Source organism: Pollachius pollachius, assembly GCF_949987615.1.
Source record: "Pollachius pollachius genome assembly, chromosome: 2".
NCBI lineage: Eukaryota > Metazoa > Chordata > Actinopteri > Gadiformes > Gadidae > Pollachius > Pollachius pollachius.
Genome location: NC_136935.1, coordinates 33,349,388 through 33,373,996, shown reverse-complemented (window position 1 = coordinate 33,373,996; position 24,609 = coordinate 33,349,388). Strand labels below are relative to the sequence as shown.

At 43.8% G+C, this 24,609-nt stretch overlaps 1 protein-coding gene across 1 annotated transcript; it reads right to left on the bottom strand.

The window, feature by feature from the left end:
- Window positions 1-5,450: 5,450 nt before the first annotated feature.
- suclg1 (succinate-CoA ligase GDP/ADP-forming subunit alph) lies at window positions 5,451-24,126 on the bottom strand. Its single transcript, XM_079758827.1, has 9 exons — window positions 24,052-24,126; window positions 22,244-22,344; window positions 20,378-20,494; window positions 17,457-17,669; window positions 17,094-17,151; window positions 16,400-16,483; window positions 15,779-15,930; window positions 10,662-10,850; window positions 5,451-5,744 (listed from the first exon to the last, which is right to left on the bottom strand). The coding sequence occupies exons 1-9, from the start codon at window positions 24,083-24,085 to the stop codon at window positions 5,718-5,720; spliced, it is 975 nt and encodes a 324-aa protein (XP_079614953.1). The 5' UTR covers window positions 24,086-24,126; the 3' UTR covers window positions 5,451-5,717.
- Window positions 24,127-24,609: the final 483 nt, after the last annotated feature.

The window sequence follows — 24,609 nt, the reverse complement described above, 5'->3', positions numbered from 1 at the left end:
TTTTTTTTTCCCCGAGTCAAATATTTCCAGCAGAAGATAAATGGTGGCGAGGCGGGGGGATTCCAGCGCCACGCCTCACCGAGCCCTGCCGGGCGCTGGCTGCCGTCTCCCACGTGAATAAAGGAAGGAATTAAGTGTGGAGACGCAGCAAGGCTTATTCCCCCTCCGACGGCACGCCCACCGCGGAGGAAGAATGGACCTGCAGCTCCCGTGGAGCGTCGGAGTCGCTGCTGGCGACGGACAGACAGGAGCGCCACAAAAACAAACAGAAATAATCTGGCAGGAGGGATGGTGTCGGAATTATTAATTAGGGTCTAGTCATTTATAGCAGAGGCTTGTATACACAGCGACTTACAGTGGATGTCTTTAGATACAGGTCCCTAAGGACCGGGTAGGGGTGACTAGGCCATCTTGCATCATCAAGGGGGCCTACGGGGTAGAATTCCTCTATGGGCATTGGGGTTTGAACACAGAACATGTCAGCTGGGTTTCAAACACTGTAACTACTAGACCTTCCTGCCACAACAACAACAACAACAACAACAACACAAGGAAAATAAAATGTTTCTAGGTAAACATGAAACACTAGATATCTTGTTTGTATTTATTTGTTATATGTTTGTTACATTTCCACGAACGCACAGAACTTGAAATGCAAGAGCAGTGACTGTTCCCTCACCCCTAACAAAACTTGGACAGCTACTGTGAACTAATTAGTCTACAGCACACCCAGATATCTGTGTCTGGATGATTTCACAGAGCTTATGCATACTCGGCAGGGACCAGGTAGACACCAATCCTGAGTAGGTGCGTAAGGACCTCATATCACAGACGAGTCACGTAAACAGCCCCAAAATGAAGTTTCAGGTTTTCTGTCTTTGCGGTCGACAGGCGCGCTTAGAATTTGGAACCTCATTAAACAGCTCAGGTGTGTGAGGAAAAGAAAATAGCCAAACCAGGGTCTGTTGTTTTTAGGTAGAGGGAGGAAAGCAGAGCAATGTATTTGTTTTAGCAGCTAGCTATAAAAAAAACTCTAATAATCGAATGCTGAAATTGGTTGGAATGAAAAGTAATATGTCATTAATACTGCAAGAGGCGGGTTGTAAGAACACAATAAAGCATTATGAGAGTTTAACGATATAACTGTTGTTTTTATCTGAGAAAAAAGTTATTTAAATGTTTTTCATAATCACTTATTGTGTTCTTTATTTCAAACTCCAGATGGTAAAACATCAAACCGGTGCGATATTACAGTGCATTGCCCCGCCTTCCAAAGTCTATCAAAGGTTCACCCACCAAATGAACCCAATAGCCACAAGGCGAGTAAGGTCCACAGCCAGGGGAGGATGTGGACCCAAGGCCTGGTCAATGTGGTGATGACAGACGTCAGCAGGTTGGTATAAATAACCCAGGATCAGGCTTTAGCTCTCTGACAAATACCTCTAATAAACCTCCAGGCTTCGGGGCCTAACGCTTCTCCCGTCCACTCAAATGGACCCACTGTTCCGGGCATTGAATGGCTCCGCAAGAGGCTCCATCAGCCGCCGAATCAGCTCGGGGGGCTCAGGATACATCAGACACGCATCCAACAGGATGTCTGTTAGCAATGTTCCAACTATGCGGCTGACATTGGCGTATCATACCGCTGTGCGGCCACATAGCAAGCGACCCTGGCGATGAAGTCTGAAGTTTGTTATTGGTCAGATCATCAACAGTTGCCGAAGGAGTTGGCTGTCCCCAATCAGTCCCTATTCCCCGCCCCCGTACCTACAATATATCCTGCTTCTTCTGGTGCTAAAGGCTAAAGGGGTCAAGGGATCAAGGAAGAAAGGTTTCAGAACCCAGCAAAATTGGTCCCTGAATAGCTCAATGAAGCCACTGAAAGACATCTTGGTCTCAGTGCTGAGGATCTGAGGCTCTTTGTGAGATCTAATGGCATGTAGAAAGTGTACAAACATCTTGTTTGTTTGTTTTGCCCTCAGCCGAAGCTATTGGATTTGTGCGTGATGATAAGATGCATTACGCTTGATCAACAGCGCGCACACGGATTTATCATAAACAGCACGCTTCAAAGTCACGATCAATTATCTAAATGCCACGACATCTTCCAGAAGCCTGAGTCTTTAAATAATGAGGCTTGGACTACGAGGTTCTTCTTATGAATAGAATAAATTAGAATATGATCAGACTTTCCTTCGGCCATGTCTTCTTTTGACAACCCTAGAATGATCTCTGACTAGAATGAGAGCCGACGCCTGGTTTGTTACAAAACATCCGACGCACACACATCCACATCTGCAAGGTGACGACACAACACTGCATCGCCTAAGCAGCGCATGTTGGTACACGCCATTTATACAACAACAACAACAACAACAAAGAACATCAACAACAACAAGCTAACATTAGCTCGGCTCCCGGCAGGACTTCCACATCGCATGTCCCCCGTTCCAAGGTGGCGGTGTGTATGCTGTGCGTCTCGGCGGGACCGCCTCGCGCCAGCTGAGAGGAAGCTTTGATGACGACGGCCTACCCTGCGGAGCACGCCATGATCAGCCAGCATGTGCCCCCCCCCACACACACACACCTCCGCACGTAACACACAGCCGCACGTAAACCCCCCCACCCCCTCACCACTATAGAACCCTCTGCAGAATGGGGGACAAACAAACACACCCAAACACAAAGACAACGTACTTTGTAAGAACTTATTTTTGTTGTGATTTGAGATTGTGATATTCTATTAATTTTGCCTATCTGAAGGAATACCAATATCACCATGGCTACATTCCCGCAAACCAAATGAAAATGCTGCTCGTGAAATTAAAAACACTTTCTCTGCAGCGCTGGCACTTTTCTGTATCATGTAGAACAAATTCTGCTTCAATCTGCTTTCTCTTTTTCTCGCATTTCCACACCAATCTGAGCTCAACCTGCAAAGGTCATTAATAAACAGATCCAAAATGCACATGGGTCCATTTCTAAAACGGGTAAGCCTATTACGACATCTGTCCGAGATGCAGATAAATAAATAAGCGTTCCAATAAGGCAGCTACTTTCCATTAAACAATCAGTGAGTGGGCTTTTTAACGCGGAAAAATTCAATGTGTGACGTGGAATGCGCAGGCACTAGTGGAAAACTCACGGCGGGTAATGTACGGTAAGATTAACAATGTAGTTCAATGGTTGCAACCTGCACAATCCAGGGCTAATACAGAGACGGATCAAAGCTACGACATACCACAAACCAGAAGGTCACGATAGGGCAGAAAGATTGCGGAAGATGCTGGTGCTGTTGCTGCTGCTTCGCCTTCGGTACATGGGCAAACTCGCTGTCGCAGCCCAACCTGGAGCAACGATGCACAGAGAAGGGGGATAGGGTTAAGAACTCTTCATTAATATACAGAAGTCAATTGTATGAATGGCACTCTGATATTTTTTTATGTGCATAAAATGCTAAGTTGCATTTTGAAGTGATTAGGTGTTCCTTGTGCATAGAAGCAGCTGTGAGCTGTTTTTTTTTTGGCCCGGGGGTAACCGTGGGAAATCAGACAATTCTATCAGAAACAAATGCACACATGCATGCATATATATATAAAAAAATAGATAAAATACATTATATAACTCAGGGACCGTATTTCTACCACCACAAACACCCCCAAAAAACTTTAATGTAATATAGATTTCTGTAAAAAAAATAAATTCAAATACACTATTCTCAAAACTCCCAACGTCATTGGATCAAATAATTTATTTATTGCAAATGAAGCAGTGATTGACAAATCTCTGATCCAATGACATTGGGTTGGGCTAGATTGACAGTTCTCTAACCATATTTCATGGGGGGGGGGAAGTGGGGGGACCCAAACCTGTGAGCGGCACCATGGGTTCATCATGGTTTGGGGTTCATCAACTCCTTCCCCCTCCCCCCAGAAAGAATTCATTAGAAAGTTTGACCAGTTGCTTGTGATCGAGTGTTTATTTCTGTTGAATGTAGGTTAAATATGAGTAGGCCTATACTTATGGCCAAAGCCCATTGCCAGGACTTTTACAGGTCACCTTGGGTTACCCGCTACTTAATTACACGCTCTGGTAATACACTAGTAAACATATCAGGAAACGAACGTCCAGAAGGATAGTTGATGATAGATAATGGCTATATTAATAACAGATAGAGACAGAAACAGAGAGAGACAGATAGACCGAGAGAGAGATAGAGAATAAGGTAATGAATAAAAATATAAAATTTACAGACAAATTAACTAACAGGCAGCAGAGAGAGAGAGCAAGAGAAATGAAAGATGGACAGATTTACCATCAAAAAGTTGCACCATGCATTTTGAGACTCATAACAGATAACATATCTGGTCTTCTAATAGGGCAATTCATTTCCCAATAACTCACACTAATACCAAGGAAAATAAATAAACATCGAAAACCTAAAAGATTAAAAGAGAATCAAGAAACATTTCCTTAGAAGCTGTCCTCGTAATTTACATGGTTCACGGCTCTATAGCCAAAGTAAAAATTACAGCTTGGCAACTTCACTGACAGCACAAGAAACTTCCAAGCCGTTAAATAAATAAGCCTTAAATTCCACCGCCAATCATTATGTTAATTTGCTAATGCAGATTAAAAAGTAATTGCTTACAATGTGTACACATAATAACGGGTCTTTGCCGACTGCGGTGGCATAGATAAGAATAAGCTGTAGAGATGTCCAGTATAGGGCATCCAACGCTTCATTACACACTTTTATTCGCTGAAAAGGATTTTAGCAAAGCCGTCCCCATCGGTAACCTTATCGTCTACCTCCATTTCCTCCAAACTCCCTTATTTCACTTTGCAGACAATGATGCATAGCAGTTTGATTCATATGTTAAGCGTCAACTTGCCTTTTTGGACAGGCAACTGCATTGACGCAATCCCTGTCATTGTACACTCAACAGCCAACCACTTAATTTCTTCTTTCCAACGGTTTCATAAATCTAATGGCCATTCTGTAACTATTGGCCTTGGAAACGCATAAGAGAGCATTCTTTTTTTTGTGGACATTAACCAATATTGAAAGGGTTTCCTTTCAGTGTTGGTCATTGTCTACATAACAAAGGGCGTTCAATCCATTAACTAGACGTTAATGTTCACAAAGGTTTTGAACAAAATATAATAGACCCCCCTCCCACCGACAGTTCTACCAAAATGCTGTTGAAAGTATTACAGAACAGCACCAAAATCGTTCAGTTCAAATATTTGATGGATGGCTGCGAGAGCGAGAGGGCGAGAGAGAGAGCGAGGGAGAGAGAGCGAGAGAGAGAGAGAATAGATAGCAGGCATTACCATAGCCTCCCTCCCTCGGGTCCTGGGCATACCGCCAGTGGACAGGAAATTCCGACATTGCGATTTCACATTTATTTTTGCACATCGAGTCATTGAAAGAGATGCCAATGCCGTTAAGATGGAAAATGGTTTTATTCCTTCACAACGAGATTAGAACAACATCACAGGGTGAGGGAAAGAAAGCGTCGAGTTGCATAAGCAACCCGAGCCCGACACAGACGTGTGTGCGGTAGTTGATCCGTGAGAGGCTGTCTGAAGACCGTGCGGGCGACCCCACTCGGTGAGCCAACACGGGTGGGGGAGTGGGGAGCTGAGTGGGTGGAGGTGGTGGGCGGGGTAGGGGTGGTGGAGCTGAAGGGCAGGGAGCCTTCGCTCACTACCTACAACATCTTCCTCTTCTCAAACTCCTGCGGAGACAACGGCAAAAAAATGTAAAAAGAAAGGAAAACACACAAAACGATAGAAAGCGCCCGCTGATTTATTCATGGACAAAAAAACCACACGCTTTTGTTGTGGTTCTGACGTGCTGTTGGGGCCGTGGACATCTCGCAGGGGTCCCGCGTGAAGCCTAGCTGTTTGGTTATGCATGAGGGAAGAGGCTGGTGTGTGTGTCTCTCTCACACACAGACACAAACACACACACACACACACACACACACACACACACACACTTCTTTTGGAATAATCACGACCCGCGTCTGAATTAATCGGTGAAGAGGGTTGTCACGTCGACAGCAAAATGTGACAAAATACAACGACAGCCAGTATCAATGCAGAGCCATTTACATGCAAAAATGCTTTGTAAATCCACGACATCTAAAAAAATAAAAAATAAGTTAATAATAGTAAATAACGCCTCTCCTCTAGGTGTTTCATCACACGCAGGGAGGAGAAAGAAATGCAAATGCTTATCGGAACCACGAAAACACACAAGTCATGCTGGCCCAAGCGTCCTAGCCGGAGGACTACTGCCACCCTGAGGTGAGAGGCGGTACGGAGCTCTCTGCCGTTTAATACTGCCCTCACACCACCCGGTCCCAGCCCGAGAGCCGGCAAACGATGGCGGGAGGGGGGTAGCTGACACGCTTAGTAGAAGAGGAGGAGGAGAAGGAGTATAATATGAGGAGATGGAGGGAGCCATCATAAAGGGAAAAGTGTGCCGAGAGGTCTGAAATTGGGGAGGGATAATTGCGTGACAGAATTGTACACAAGCGAGTAGGAATGGCCGGCTTAAAAATGGCCCCCCGAACAGAGGGTGACAAAAAAATAAAGAGACACAATGGTGACATACAATCTCTCAGCATGTCACCATCCTCTTTCATGCTCATCCTCTACAGAGAAACATCTATTAGGGGAAAAAAGGGAGGCAGAGAAGTTTGAAAGTGCCGACTTCTGTTCCAGCGAAAGGGTAGAATTAAAAGCACACATTTTTACTTTCATGGATACCATTAACAAGACACCTGTGCCGGAGTTGGAAAAGCGCCATTGATATAAAGACAGACAAATTGCCTCGTTTCTGCTTGCTTTAACAAGTGACATAATTCATTCTCGGCAGGGTGGGCAATGACGCCGGCCGGAATTTGCCAGACCGGATTGGCAAAAGCGTATTAGCCTGGAACCTCTCTGATGGTTTTTAATTTCCAAGGAGTATAATCAAAGGGTGCAGACCAAAATACCCCTGGACCTCCAACCATTCGGAGCGCCGAAACGTCTGACACATCAGTAGCAGCCATCTTGGTTCCTTATGAAAATGCCTAATCTGCACTCCCTTAAGGTGCACCTCTGAACTCATGGTACCTGCTGGTATCTTCTGGAAATCTGTCTGAATGGGAGTGGGGCCGGGTGCTTATGCCCGAGCAAATCATAAAACTGTCTGACACATTTGCTGGTTCCCGGGCTACAATAAGGCAGCCACAATGACAGGGGTTTAGAACCAGCGTGCGGCTGTGATAAGATGACAGTATTAATTAATGTAGGCTAACGCATTATTCTAGCAAGACGCACTCAAGGCTCAGTTGGCCGTAGGGAAGAAGGAAACATTTTGAAGGCACCCCCAGAGTAGCCAAGTTTTGGGGTCTTTTAAGGCTAAGAAATAAAAGATGAATTTTTCGAGGCTTGCAATGTTTGAGTTCTTTTGACTTTTGCATTTTCCCCGTCCCTGGGAGTCAGCGTGGAACTATTAGTGGAGAGCAGTAATTACGCTATTCAAGAGGAAAAGTACAAGCACCCTTAATAGCACTTTGGAGATTTTGACTTTTTGGAATATATGAATAATATTACTGGCTAAATAAGCGGACCAGGTGGAAAAAGGCTTTCCGTGAGCAGAATCTGTAGCATCAAGATATACTAGATGTTCCACAACATGTATTTTCTTTTTTATAAATCAATGGAATTTGTGGTTAATGTGCTAATCTCTTGAAAGTAATCTCTAGTCTCATGGTGCCAGTAGCCACTCACAGCTTACAGACAGGAGAGAGCGAGATAGGAGAAGAGAGGGGAGGGGTAGAATCCACAAGAGAGGGAACAAGTTTGACAGCAAGACTCGAAACCTGATGATTATAAAAAAGCGGGGGGCGTAACCATGCAGTCAACGCAAATTACAAGTAGTGGTAAAGGCAAGGGACTCATTATGATGGGTAAGGGCTCCCCGGATGTTTGGTCTAGAAAGCGGACCTGAAGAGACCTTATGAGATTACACACCTCATTTCCGTACACACAAGTTTGAATCCGGGAGTCATATACCCCCTGGGTGTGTGCGTGTCCGTGTCTAACCCACTTGGACAGTAAACATGGAGAATTTGCTCTGCATGCCACCAGCCCACAGAGTTAATTGGGGAGGTGAAATGGTGGACGCCAATACCGTGTAAACAGCGAGCCATCACAGCCTGGTGTTTAGAAACATTTGACGGCTAACAAAGCGTGGGCCGCTGGAATAACACTCATCAATACAAATGAGAGAAACCCAAGTACCACCCACCGTGGACATGCAGAACACATGGGCATGCATAAACGCACGGACAGATGCGTCACTAAGTACATTAAATATCCCCACCCATCTGTGTGTGTTGGGCCCAGCGCTAAAGACCACCGTTTAGCCCCTTCTGTAAGAGCCAGTGTCTCCGTAATGGCAGTCAATTAGGTAAATAGAGACGCATGGACACAATGGACTGTAAAATTAACAACCATAAGCTGGCTTTTCCATCATTAAGCAGCGCGGTTATGGATTATACTTTGGAAGGGGTGGGAAAGGCCCAGGCGGATCTATAGCTGCCTTCTCAGGGGCCTGGTAATGAATGACACCAGTTGACTAATAAGGTCGACACAAACCATTTCTATAATACATCTGGTGGTCAGACGTGCTTTCCCGGCGTGATGAATGGGACGGCGAGGGGGACAGTAGTGCCTAATGAGCCCCCGGCAGCAGACGCTCATATCTCCCACCGCCTGCCTGCCCGCCCGCCTGCGGATAATTGCATGTTAAATGTCCGGTGTTAACGCTTTAACCCCTTGTTTATCCGGGGCGCTTTCCACTGAGTGAATGTTTGTCACGGTTGCCTAGGAACAGAAAGTGGATCCGTTGGTTTTATCTGGGCAACGGCGGATTTTTGAGCTCGTAGGTGAATAAACTGAGTAATCATTTACATTTAGATTTTGGGCGTTTAGCAGACGCTTTTGCCCAAAGCGTACCTGTGTCAGGAGCGAGAGAAACAACAATAAAGTGGAAAGTAAGGAATAACCCAGGATGCGGTCGGCTGTATTGGGAAACAACGGATGACAGGGTTGTGATGTGGCCGGGGCAAGACCAAGTTAGCTTATTACCACCTAACTGGGGTTAGAAATGACGAGAAATTAGCTACTTCCATCAATTACAATTTTGTTCGTTCATCTACTTAATCCACTGAGATTTAGACACGGTTCAGCGGCGCATTTAGCATCGACCAGAAACATCTGGTCGATAGTTGTATTAAACGATTGTTTTTCTGTTGGGAGTTGGAGCGCATTTATTCAGAACTTTTAAACCATTGGAACGTTATTGACCAATCAGGGTCAAGCATTTAACAATGGTGTGGTTTAACATGCTTATTTAGTTGCCTCTTCCAACATGCCCAGTGAGAGTGCTTGGCATCATTTTTTCATTACTAAAAACAAATCCTTCTGCCGATAGAAATGCATCCAAAATGTTCTTATATATATTGGAATATATCCCACTAGTGAGGAAACTTGTGTCAAATGGATGCATGTTAGTGGTCCGGTCAAAAACTCCCAAGGGCATGAGAAGATAAGGGGACAGGACACAGTCGAGGCTCGGGTGTTTAGGCACCCAGCTGTTATTAGTTCCATCCCCCCTATGTCCACGGTCCGCTCCCTGCACCTTAATGACACGTCCCTCAAAGTCACCGCAGGTCGACTGGGATGAAAGCTTCTGCCTGATGACTAAGTAGTGAAGGTCTAAACTAAAAGCGCGTTCCTCGCAAGGAAATACATACAAATCTATAATTCTACACAGGCTAGAATCACTAAGGGTTAGGCTGTGTTTGTGCTTTGTTAGTGGTGGAAGGATGGCAATGGGAACATTTAGATTTATACTGCAATCTGATTATGCTGCCGTGCGGAGGGGTCTAAGAACACATGCGCACACAGGCGTATTAAACCCTGCTCTCAAATAAACGCCTATGTGCAATTCAATAACAAAGAACAATATTGCTTCTGTTGTATAGTAGGAAGAGTAAAGAAATCCACAGGGCTTGTTAGGCGTGTAATGTTTGTAAGGCCAGAATTATTAACTGGAACTTGGCCAATAACAAACATAACATATATGCCCACTTGAATGTTTTCCATTCTTCTGTGTTGTGAATAATAACTATCTGAATATAAATAATCCATTAGGTCTTAATGCCATTTAGTATTCTATGTTTAACATCATTAGTACCATTAAGCATATGCTTGTATCACATTCAGTAACATATCATTAAGGAGAAGGTAGGGGTTACACAGTGAGTTCAGACACAGGTCATTAAGGAGAAGGTAAGGGTTACACAGTGATTTCGGACACGCCTCATTAAGCAGAAGGTAAGGGTTACACAGTGATTTCGGACACGCCTCATTAAGCAGAAGGTAGGGGTAACACAGTGATTTCGGACACGCCTCATTAAGCAGAAGGTAGGGGTAACACAGTGATTTCGGACACGCCTCATTAAGCAGAAGGTAAGGGTTACACAGTGATTTCGGACACGCCTCATTAAGCAGAAGGTAGGGGTTAGACATTGAGTTCAGACATATGTCATTAAGGAGCAGGTAGGGGTTAGACGGTGAGGTGGGTTTACCTTGAATATGGTGCTCCCTAGCTGGGCGGGGGACATGCTGACAACGACCCCGGCCGCCTGCAGGGCGGCGATCTTCTCCATGGCTCCACCCTTCCCCCCGGCAATGATGGCGCCGGCGTGACCCATCCTGCGACCAGGGGGGGCGGTCAGCCCCGCGATGAACGACACCACGGGCTTGGCACTGGCACCCTGCGGAGCAGAGGGGAGACAGACAGACAGACAGACAGACAGACAGACAGACAGACAGACAGACAGACAGACAGACAGACAGACAGACAGACAGACAGACAGACAGACAGACAGACAGACAGACAGACAGACAGACAGACAGACAGACAGACAGACAGACAGACAGACAGACAGACAGACAGACAGACAGACAGACAGACAGACAGACAGACAGACAGACAGACAGACAGACAGACAGACAGACAGACAGACAGACAGACAGACAGACAGACAGACAGACAGACAGACAGACAGACAGACAGACAGACAGACAGACAGACAGACAGACAGACAGACAGACAGACAGACAGACAGACAGACAGACAGACAGACAGACAGACAGACAGACAGACAGACAGACAGACAGACAGACAGACAGACAGACAGACAGACAGACAGACAGACAGACAGACAGACAGACAGACAGACAGACAGACAGACAGACAGACAGACAGACAGACAGACAGACAGACAGACAGACAGACAGACAGACAGACAGACAGACAGACAGACAGACAGACAGACAGACAGACAGACAGACAGACAGACAGACAGACAGACAGACAGACAGACAGACAGACAGACAGACAGACAGACAGACAGACAGACAGACAGACAGACAGACAGACAGACAGACAGACAGACAGACAGACAGACAGACAGACAGACAGACAGACAGACAGACAGACAGACAGACAGACAGACAGACAGACAGACAGACAGACAGACAGACAGACAGACAGACAGACAGACAGACAGACAGACAGACAGACAGACAGACAGACAGACAGACAGACAGACAGACAGACAGACAGACAGACAGACAGACAGACAGACAGACAGACAGACAGACAGACAGACAGACATAGATACATAGCGAGTGAGAGAGAGACACAGTGACAGAGAGAGAGATACAGGGGAGAGGGAGACAGGGAAAGAGACACAAAGACATACATCTTTAGTTTAAAATGAGATGGCGGATAATCTCAAGGAGGGTTAACCAACAAAGCGAGTTAGAAAATCCCTTTCAAGAGAAACGTTATACAACAGGGATTATATGCATGGCAGCATTGTAAGGTGGAAAACATCACAGCCGCTAAAGTTGAATTAGCAGAGTGGTGAGGCGACGGGTCAATCAGGCCGTTTAATTGCATAGAACGGGAGCCCAGCCGCTCTGTGGTGTCTCGTCAGGGCGGTGATTAGTCATGTAGCCGCGGGTCGGCCGCACACCTCCCCTGTTAGCCAGCTCCCTGATGGATAGCAACATTCACTACTCTACTGCCTCCCCAAGGTGAGGAGCCAGCCCTCCATCTCCACGAATAACACCGCTATCGTCATCGTTAGGGAGTTAGCCAGGTGGGCCGACGTCCTGGATTTCATCCTTGTATGATCAAATGGCTTGGAGACGTCACACACACACACACACACACACACACACACACACACACACACACACACACACACACACACACACACACACACACACACACACACACACACACACACACACACACACACACGCACACACACACGCACACACACATTATCTGATGGTGACGTGACGTGGTTAACAATGCATGCTAATGAACGCTCTGGTTCAAGCGCTCCTTTGCAGCTTCTGGTTAAGATTAGTGCCTTTATACACGCACACTATGATCTGACAATGACAATTGACACTGGCAAGCAGTTTGTCTGCAAAGACATCACAGGTCCTGGTCCCATTTGGTCTGGTATGAGGTGGGACTATGGGTGTAGTGAGGTGCTGGTCCCCCTGTGGTCTGGTATGAGGTGGGACTATGGGTGTAGTGAGGTGCTGGTCCCCCTGTGGTCTGGTATGAGGTGGGACTATGGGTGTAGTGAGGTGCTGTTCCCCCTTCGGTAGAATGAAGTGGGACTATGGATGTAGTGTGAATCACTTAAGCGAATGATTGATCGTCAAAGTTAGATTTGATACATTCACTAATTGATAATAGACTCATTGTTACTAGTTACAGTTGTTTAATTTCTCTGCGTCTTCATATCTTTTGTCTTTTGTCTTGTCCAAGGACTTTGTGAACTGGTTCATGTTCTTGGTATCAACGTACAGAGTCTGCACCTCAAGTCAAGAGACTGAAACAGGGGCAGGGGCAGTAAATCTTCACTGTAGCATAGACACTAAATGTTCCAAGAGACTACCAAAAGGCATGGCTTCAACGTAGGGATGTTTGACGTTGCGTCTTCGTTGGTCTCCGGGAGAGGCTGAGAAACACTTTTGACGTGTGTGAAGTTCTGCTTAATCACAAGTTCACGAACTCTCCTTTGCGGCGAGATGATTTGGATGCGTTAAACCCTTGTGGACACTAGCAACAGACCCAGTACTTCAGCTTTTACATGAGCTATTTTCCACAAAACAACAACACTGCATCTGTTCCAATGAGCAACAAGACGGATGCCTGTGAGTCTCCAAGGCGTTTGGGCACATAGCAGGAAGGGAAGGAATGTCCTTTCCTTCTACGAGTTTAATTAGTCTAATGTTGCATGACACCATCCGATCAGGCTTGGATCAGGCCAGAGTCTTTCAGGGGTTGGTGATGCACTCGGCTCATAAAGAGCAAAGGACTTGTCAAGTTAATGCGGTGTCCCGTCGCATTACTTCATTCATCTGCTCCAATGTGTCGTCTGGGACACAGAACCGCGATTGTCTCACAATGGTCATGATGTGTGTGGAGCCAAGTGTGGAGACGGGGAAAGGGAGGTAAGTAGCAATGTCTTGCTCATCTGGTGGACGTTGCCAGGGGCTTGGCTCCAACTGGGGCCCGCCCATACTTAAAATGCATGCACTCTGAACCCTTTCAATAAAAAGGGTCCACCGTTGGCATACAGTTATTAAAGTGTCTGTGTGAGTCCTCACTGATTTATAATCCTATCGGTGGTGTAATGGTTTTTCAAGGTTTCACACTGCCCTTGGAATGCCGTTTGGTAAAGACTGACTTTTTTTATGCATTTTCAACTTGAGACAGTTTCAAACGGTTTGAACGTGATTTGATAAATCACTTGATAAAAACACACTGCCCTGACCGTTTCATCAAGACATACTTCTATGTACTAGTCGCTGCAAAAAGTACCCTTCCTGATTTATCCAAACCATTAGCCAACGTTAGCATTCCAAAAATCCTCAGAGAACACACCTCTATTTGACGTGATCACTTTCTTGGATCCTTGACTGAAAACTACTTCAGCAGAGATCAATTTAACACCGGTTTGAAGCAGATCCAAGTAAACCACAGGTCTTCGTTTCCCCTCCCTTTCCTCGGTAAACACCATCTCAAAACAAGGCAAACTAAATAAAGTGTTTATACGCAGCTCTCTGCTGCCGACTCTCGGGTGAAGAGCTATGCTCTGCCCTGCGCGACTCCTCTCAGCCTGCTCAAGCGTGGGAGTGTCTCGTCGTAGCGACCCGTGGTTGTCAACACCTCGGCTGATTGGCTGGGGGTGTTTGCCCTGCATACGATGAACGATGGGGAGGAAGTTATTCTCCTGAGACGCCACAGGGGGAGATTTGCATGCATTAGAGCGGCTAGGAGCGAATCAAATCCATTTATAAGCCCCAGAGCACTGTGAACACACATTCGCTCACCGGCACGCTTGCGCACACGCAATGCCCGAGGATCAAATAAATACACACATATGGGCCAAATTTGTGTGAAGCGCAGTTGATGTGCAAAAGTTGTCTTACAGTAGACTTACAGGACTACAGAAGGAACGATTAAAGGGTTAAGGGGAAAGAAGGTGATGACTTCTCTTTTGTGTGCAATTTTCTATACATATAAGAGCAGCTTGCAGTCTAGCTGTCCTGCTAGAACACGTCCAGTTCCAGCGGTTTGACTCCCGCCGGAGCTGTCCGTGCTAATGTATGCACTTATGGTCTTGCAATGACGCTAGGCCCGCACAATTCGGGGAAAAATATGAATCACGATTTTTTAGCTTAGAATTGATATCATGATTCTCTGCCACGGTTTTTTTCTCACGAAATGTTATTTTTATTGCACACATGAACCGTAACCAAAAAAAAAATTGCACTACCAAACTTTTTTGGCACCACTAGCACGTTGCGTTTCATATGGCCCTTTTTAACTGATTAAAGTGCAGTATCAAAAACTGAATGATTTATTTTGTACATTTAGCAGCAGATTGTCTTTAATTGCTGGCCTTTTATAACTACTGAACCAACTCTACACAACTGTAAATTAAGGCTTCCAAAAAAAATAAAAAAATCGATTTTTATAAATAAAAAATAAAATAATCAAATTAATTAAAAAATGTAATCCACAGGAGGTGTGAATCGAGATTTATAGGGCTGTACTTCAAGACAAAACCACCCTCGCTGTACGCTAGGACTCTACCATTTAGTGTCAACTCTAAAGGTCTTGGCTTTAGCAGACTGTGCAAGCCTAGGATTTACTCACCAGCACCGCAAGTATCGACAGATCACTCAATGGCCAATTCCCTTTCTTGCAACACGACATGATAGTCTAGTATTGAAGGCAAAAGGCTTGGGTTTGACCCAATTCTACAACATAACCTGTAGTCAGCCCTCAGAAAGCTTGCCTATTCTCTACCTGCTGATTAATTACGTCTTGATTCCTCGGTAGTCGTTAAGGTTAAAAGTGCAGTTAAATCAAATAAATAAACATGTCTCTGTGTATGGGGACAGTCTGGCCCTAGAGAACTGCCTGAGTCAGGGGAGGGTTCCAAACGAGGCCATGTAGAATTAAAGCCGGCATCGTGGTGCTTTCCAATCATCGTAATAAAAACAACATATTGTTATCGACATATTGGATGGGACTTCAGATCCCACGATTGAAACCCTCTGAAGGAGGCTTTCCGGTTGTGCGTTGAGCGTTCCTTACAGAGTTGTGCTGCTTGAGGTAATCGGCGGCCTTCTCCTCGGCGTCACCCCCGATCTCCCCAATGAGGATGATGCCCTCGGTCTTTGGGTCCCGCAGGAATACCTCCAGACAGTCGATGAAGTCTGTCCCGTTGAACGGATCGCCTCCGATACCTGGAGGAAGACGAGGATGGGGAAGACGATGAGGATGAGAGGGAGGCCCAACTTAACTCCTCTTAGCTCCAACATAACCAGGTGAAGATATGGATTTAAGTAGTTCAAAATAAGTTCAAATAGCCCTTGAATCAGAGCTGGTTTCAAAGGGCATCAGCTGTCAAATAATTTGACCCTAGCCTAACCCTAAGCTCTCTAAATGGAAATGAGAAACTCACTTAATCATCAAGGAGAAACCGTAAGAAGAAATTTCGAAATAGGGATCCCTCTTTCCTGGGACGGTTAGAAGGGACACCTGGGATTGCCACAGGGTATGCCACAGCATGACAAGCGTAACAGTTGAAGTAAAATAAAGTTAGAAAATGTGTATATGGTTGCGTAGAGGTGCTGGCTAGAGAGGAGGCTGGTAGCCACCAGGTTGGATGGTCAGGGAAGGATTGATCAGCGTCACCAGTGTGTGAATACTTACCGATGCAGAGGGACTGGCCAAGGCCAACCTGTGTGGTTTGGTGAACTGCTTCATACGTCAGTGTGCCGGACCTGGACACGATGCCTGAAGGGCAGACGCAACAAAGAAAAACTATTTTAGATAGAATTGTGATAGCATCGCACATGTTACGAGAAAAATGAATGGGCTGGTTTTGAATGTTTGACCTTGTTACTTTAATATTGTAATAAAAACATTGAGCCTCCACATTGGTTTTGCAGGGAAGAGTTTCATGCTCTTTATTTTATTTCATTTCATTCTCAAACGCATTTGGCCTATGGGGACTGGATGACTCAAGCATTGATCACACTCTCTGTTGGAGTGTCCTAGGAAATGCTGCAGGTTCAATCATCGGAACAACCTCCTTTTTTTAATTATTTTGGACCTCCATTTCCTAGGCTTTTACAGCACCTGAAGCCAGATACTTTTGAGCCCAAAAAAGGACATGAGTCATGTAAGAGCATACGATCCTGAATAGAATTTGATTGTTCTTTTCAACTGATGGGTTTCAAAATCAGGGAAACACTAGATCAGGTCTGAACATGGTTTAGTTTTCAATGAGATTATTGTGGTATACTTTTAAGTACAGAGCTGGCTCATTTCCAGACACCAAAGGCAGGGACATTTCACGTTTCATTCTTTGATTAAAACCGAAAAAAGGTTTTGAAATTCATACCAATTCTTCCTTTCTTGTGGATGTGTCCTGGCATGATGCCAATCTTGCATTCTCCAGGCTGCATATAAAAACAGGAATTATGTTTTACTTCAATGTTTATTTCAAATCGGTGCAGAGTGGGAAAATATTTCCCCAACTGGTAGCTAGAACCCCCACATGTCGGACACCAAGCGATATGGACCTCCTGTGGAATCACTTCCGGATTAAAAAAGCCCCATCAATTATAAAACTATCAACATTAATAATGACGGCTCGATGCAGTTGAACCTGCGTCGACACATTATCTTCCCTCATATTACATTTACTCTGCATTCATAACTAAATACACACACACACACACACACACACACACGGTGTCCTCACATTGATGACCCCGGGACAGTTGGGTCCGATTAGCCGGGTGGTGCCCTGGCGCATCAGCCGGTGTTTGACGCGCACCATGTCCTGCTGGGGGATGCCCTCCGTGATGCACACCACCAGGGGCATCTCCGCATCGACGGCCTCGATGATGGCGGCCGCCGCGAAGGGGGGAGGGACGTAGATCACGGTGGCGTGGGCCCCAGTGCCCTCCCTCGCCTAGAGAGGTGGGGGGGAATTAAGGTCAGATTTCAAAAGGTGCAAAGAGTGGAAGGGAGAGAGAGGCGCAGAAATGAGACCGACACTACTGTGCTGTTCTCCAGTAGATAGACAGAGATAGAGAAGTAGAGAAAGAAGCAGAGACGTAGGGAGAGATGTAGAGTGATAGAGATGTATAGAGAGTGATGTTTAGATGTAGGGAGAGATGTAGAGTGATAGAGATGTATAGAGAGTGATGTTTAGATGTAGGGAGAGATGTAGAGTGATAGAGATGTATAGAGAGTGATGTTTAGATGTAGGGAGAGATGTAGAGTGATAGAGATGTATAGAGAGTGATGTTTAGATGTAGGGAGAGATGTAGAGTGATAGAGATGTATAGAGAGTGAAGTTTGGTGTAGGGAGAGATGTAGAGTGATAGAGATGTATAGAGTGATGTTTAGATGTAGGGAGAGATGTAGAGTGATAGAGATGTATAGAGAGTGATGTCTAGATGTAGGGAGAGATGTAGAGTGATAGAGATGTATAGAGAGTGATGTTTAGATGTAGGGAGAGATGTAGAGTGATAGAGATGTATAGAGAGTGATGTTTGGTGTAGGGAGAGATGTAGAGTGATAGAGATGTATAGAGTGATGTTTAGATGTAGGGAGAGATGTAGAGTGATAGAGATGTATAGAGAGTGATGTTTAGATGTAGGGAGAGATGTAGAGTGATAGAGATGTATAGAGAGTGATGTTTAGATGTAGGGAGAGATGTAGAGTGATAGAGATGTATAGAGAGTGATGTTTAGATGTAGGGAGAGATGTAGAGTGATAGAGATGTATAGAGAGTGATGTTTGGTGTAGGGAGAGATGTAGAGTGATAGAGATGTATAGAGTGATGTTTAGATGTAGGGAGAGATGTAGAGTGATAGAGATGTATAGAGAGTGATGTTTAGATGTAGGGAGAGATGTAGAGTGATAGAGATGTTTAGAGAGTGATGTTTAGATGTAGGGAGAGATGTAGAGTGATAGAGATGTATAGAGAGTGATGTTTAGATGTAGGGAGAGATGTAGAGTGATAGAGATGTATAGAGAGTGATGTTTGGTGTAGGGAGAGATGTAGAGTGATAGAGATGTATAGAGTGATGTTTAGATGTAGGGAGAGATGTAGAGTGATAGAGATGTATAGAGAGTGATGTCTAGATGTAGGGAGAGATGTAGAGTGATAGAGATGTATAGAGAGTGATGTTTAGATGTAGGGAGAGATGTAGAGTGATAGAGATGTATAGAGAGTGATGTCTAGATGTAGGGAGAGATGTAGAGTGATAGAGATGTATAGAGAGTGATGTTTAGATGTAGGGAGAGATGTAGAGTGATAGAGATGTATAGAGAGTGATGTTTGGTGTAGGGAGAGATGTAGAGTGATAGAGATGTATAGAGTGATGTTTAGATGTAGGGAGAGATGTAGAGTGATAGAGATGTATAGAGAGTGATGTTTAGATGTAGGGAGAGATGTAGAGTGATAGAGATGTATAGAGAGTGATGTTTAGATGTAGGGAGAGATGTAGAGTGATAGAGATGTATAGAGTGATGTTTAGATGTAGGGAGAGATGTAGAGTGATAGAGATGTATAGAGAGTGATGTTTAGATGTAGGGAGAGATGTAGAGTGATAGAGATGTATAGAGAGTGATGTTTAGATGTAGGGAGAGATGTAGAGTGATAGAGATGTATAGAGAGTGATGTTTAGATGTAGGGAGAGATGTAGAGTGATAGAGATGTATAGAGAGTGATGTTTAGATGTAGGGAGAGATGTAGAGTGATAGAGATGTATAGAGAGTGATGTTTGGTGTAGGGAGAGATGTAGGGTGATAGAGATGTATAGAGTGATGTTTAGATGTAGGGAGAGATGTAGAGTGATAGAGATGTATAGAGAGTGATGTTTAGATGTAGGGAGAGATGTAGAGTGATAGAGATGTATAGAGAGTGATGTTTAGATGTAGGGAGAGATGTAGAGTGATAGAGATGTATAGAGAGTGATGTTTAGATGTAGGGAGAGATGTAGAGTGATAGAGATGTATAGAGAGTGATGTTTGGTGTAGGGAGAGATGTAGAGTGATAGAGATGTATAGAGTGATGTTTAGATGTAGGGAGAGATGTAGAGTGATAGAGATGTATAGAGAGTGATGTCTAGATGTAGGGAGAGATGTAGAGTGATAGAGATGTATAGAGTGATGTTTAGATGTAGGGAGAGATGTAGGGTGATAGAGATGTATAGAGAGTGATGTTTAGATGTAGGGAGAGATGTAGGGTGATAGAGATGTATAGAGAGTGATGTTTAGATGTAGGGAGAGATGTAGAGTGATAGAGATGTATAGAGAGTGATGTTTAGATGTAGGGAGAGATGTAGAGTGATAGAGATGTATAGAGAGTGATGTTTAGATGTAGGGAGAGATGTAGAGTGATAGAGATGTATAGAGAGTGATGTTTAGAGCTGTAGAGAGAGAGATGAAGACATAGAGAGAGAACTGTAGAGTGACAGAGAGACAAGGTGTGTAGTTATGAAATAGTGACACCTAATGGTCTCCTCATAATAAACCATCCTCCACAATGTCCTGGCCCTTCAGGGGCCATTCGTTCAGATAACGTCGTCCAGCATGCATTTCAACAATGCTCTGAAAGTCTTCCAGAGCACTGTGACCCAAAGACTGGGGAACTTCATGGCGACTCACCTCCTTGACTGAGTTGAAGACGGGTAGGCCCAGGTGGGACTTGCCACCCTTGCCTGGGGAGACTCCGCCCACCAGCTGGGAGCCATAGTCCAGAGACTGCTGGCTGTGGAACGTACCCTGGACAGCAGAGAGAGGAGGGTCAACTAGGGATGGACATTGAAAGGATTAAACCACGACGGGGCTAAGGCCCACGTCTATCACCAGCGCTAAAGCACATTAGAAGTAAAGGAGTAAACAACCGGACTGTAAAACGATTAACTTGATTACATCATGATGAATGCATCTATAACAACAACGGATTGTACTTATCAAATATCAAAATATTGATGCAAGCAATCTAAGAAGTGCTTGGGGTGCATACGAAGCCCAAGAAGGTGTGAAAATGAAGTGTTACAAACTTAAATCCCCTTTAAGTGTGTTAATGGTTACCGTGCCCCCAATAAAAACAAAAACTGGAGATTCAGAATGCCAAGATACAAAACTGAAATACAGAAGCCATATGCTGATTAGAAAGTTTTTTGTATTTGAAAAGATAGCTGGAAAGTTCAGGAGAAATGGATGCACCAAAGATTTGGGAAATAAATGTGAATGATAAGGTCTAAATCCGTTGTGGGCCATAACAGGAACAAGAAAACGTCAACATTTTTTTATTATATTTTCTATAATAATAATTGCCAAGTCAGAATGAACAACAAACTGCGAATACGACTGTGGTCCGCACCATTGGTGGTGTTTTATAATTTCTGAGCAGAGTTGTGTGCCCTGGCTTATCGCCAAACGCTATCCTCTATAATGACAAAATATATCTCAATATAAATTAAGAACACTTCTGCTTAAGAAGTCAGAGACAAATTAGTCTGAACTTGAACAGAACAGCTTAAATTATTTTCATCCTTGTATCACTCCACAAGTTCATAAGAACTATATTTAATGACATAATAAAAACAACAAGGTGCAATTTGGAATCTCCAACAGATTTTTAACTGTTAGGTATCTCTCGAGGCTCTGCGATACAATTGCAAGCCTCTCAGATCATACCTTTGAGCAGTTCAGACTATACAATCAATCGCCTACGGCAGCTGTCTACGTTATGCCTCCCAGCTACACTTGTCTTTAGTTCCAAAAACCTGGAAAATCAGGCATGTATCGTGTAGTGTGAATACTTATTTACCAAGTACTGTTAGCATAGCTTGAAACCTTCTTTCGACTGTTAAGCCCAGCGTATGGACAAAAACGGGAGCTGAGCGATATGGCAAAAAAAATAGTTTTTTATATTGGTTTATCAGTTTATCTAGCTACTTGTACCATTATGTTACTTAACGGTACAACCAAACTACTTTACTTGTTTAAAGAAATATATGACACGGTAAAAATAATAAAGAAAAAAAAGAATAATTTTGACATGGTTTAGCATTGGTTTCAAAAGATGACTTACACAACAGTAAATTGTAAACAAAATATATTTGGAGCTGAGAGGAGGGGGGTGTTCCCCGTGGTAACAAACCACCGCAATTTTGTAATTTTTTTTAGTACTGTTGTTGTGTATTAACATTGAATGTGAAATGTGGCGTTATACCATAAGTATAACGCTGAACCCTCACTCAATCGGACAAACAAACTCAAATAAAAAAATTATTTCATTGGTGAAGGGTAAAGCTTGCACATGCCTTTTACCTACGATCAATACATTATCATTTGAAAATAAGAGCTAGTGTCTCCAAGGACAGGTAGGTTCCAGAGCATTAACAAGCTAGATGTGGAAGGAAGTGAGAGAAAGACAGGGTTCCCTTGTCAAAGGGAGCCAATAGAAGGCAATAACAACACAAGGACAGTTGTTTCGTGTGGCGATCTGGTGAGTCGACCTACCTGCTTGCCTGTGAAGCCCTGGCAGATCACCTTGGTGTCTTTACTGATGTAAAGGTTCTGTCTGGAGGCAGTATAGCAGCTTCTGACACCGCTCTGCTGCACTGGGGTATCCACACACAAAAAAATATTTAGTCAACATGCAGACACCTTTTTCCAACACGTCTGCATTGTTTTCAGATATCCGACATTAATGAGCAGGAAGGATTTTGGGCAACTAGCTCAAGGATGCCTTCAGTAAGACATTTGGGATTAAACCCAGTAGAACCTTTATTGCTGGGAGTCAAAGCCACTTAGTACCATGGACCTCTATATCTATTCTACAATATTAGTGAACATATATAAAACATTGCCATTGTTTTAACAAGCAAATCAACAGATCTATTGAGTGAAAGCATTGTCAAACTTATAAATAAACCATCAACACATCTGATGAGTATTTAACTAAATGGTCCATTAGAAACAAATGCAGTGACAATGACCTTCAAGCTAAGCTGACAGGTTTCTGTAGACGCTACAAACTTGTCCATGAAAAGTCCATGCACTTTCATTTTGTTGAATTACTGTGGGTAATTATAGCTTTACTTTAACTGGGATAGTCTACTATTCAGCAACCAAATGTTCATCGGTTTGTTATTGCAACACCCTAGTTCCTGCCACGGGGATTAAATAATTGCTATCTGATCTGGTCTATGGACCTGTGATAATGGATATGGATGACAATTATCATGTGACCTTTATCATGTTCTTCCATATCTCCTAACATAAAAGCCCCTCTGTAGAGTAAAACACAGGGGTCCTAGAATGGTAGGTAATTTGAGTCCTTCACGAGTCAGGATTTAACTTCAAGAATGTCCTCACACACCCTGCCCGAAGACGACTTGGCCTCCAGCTGACAGTGCTTGGCTTTTACCGTGCCTATTTGTTGTTTTGTATTTTTGTTATTTCGGAGTCTGGTTGTAAGTGTTACCATAAGGAGGCAATCATTATTTGTACTGCATTAATGTAACTAAAGCCTAAATAAACAGAAAAAAACGGGGGATAGTTCCTACATTGGACAGACATTAACCCAGTGTGGAGTGTATAGACGGCTGTCCACTGTTTAATTGCCCGTCAGTTTTCATGAATGAAGATTCACTAGATTCACAAAATGTATTGCGCAATTGATTTTTAATGTAACACTCTTTCCGTGACTTGACTGTATATGATGTGCTGAATGACAGGGATAGGTAGGGGTCATCTGGGCCTTGGCCTTGAATGGAGTTTGGCCTCAGTTTATTGCAGCCTAAGAGAGGTCCACGAGCTCCCTAACTGAACATTGAACATTGGACAATTGAGAAAGTCGAATCATCTCAATAGTTATAATGCAAGCATTCAGTTTGCCTGTGATTTGCAGCTGATGGTGAAACATCTCAGAATCCACAAGCCCAATAATTCTTGACAGTTGCCAAATGTGATTTAACAGACATTGTCACTAGCAATATTATCACATTTAAACCGTGTAAACCGGGTTTATTGTAAAGTAAATGCGATGTTTAAGTTCAACAAGGAGTGAGTAGCAGGGGATTTGATTTCAGCAGGCTACAACAGTATAATAAACACATTAATCATGCTAAATCGCCTATTTGATGATATTGACAAGCTAAAGCAATGCTAGCCATGCTAGCCATGTCAAGCTTCATAATGTAGTCATTGACGAGATGGACGGATTGAAGAAACAGCATGCAGAACAGAGCACAGCACACACGAACAGGCGCCAACCTGACACACCGTGTAGTTAGATTGCCACTGTAATAAGTTGTAATACTTACAGAGCAGCCTGGAGAACAACCTACAGTGCGACATCTTCGGTCATTCACCAATGACACAGGAGGCTCTGGACCCTGGCTCAACGATTTAGTTGTCTAAAATTATGCCGAATGAGTTATATTCAAAATCTGCTGGAAAAAAATATAAATGGTCGTTGAATATTTACGTATGTGTTTATGTTTTTTTTTTGTTATCAAAAAAAGGTAAACCAGTAGATAGATCAGCGAGGTTTTAAGGCAAATATTAGCCAACTATTATTCGTATGACTGCTGGGTAATGTAGTGCCAACGGTTAAACGTGAATGCGCGCGCTCAACTTCAAAGAGACAACCTCCAAAGGACCACTGTAGAAGTTGTTGATTATAATTACTAACTACAGTACATATGTGTTTGATATAATTGAAAAAATAGACCGTTATAAACTTCACATAAACGTTATATTATACTTCAATATTGCTTATATTGCTACTCATTATTGTCAGTGTAGTTTTGTGCATTACGAAAATTCGAATGTACGGAAGTTTGGCCAATCAAATGACAACAACTCCTCTACTGTTCATT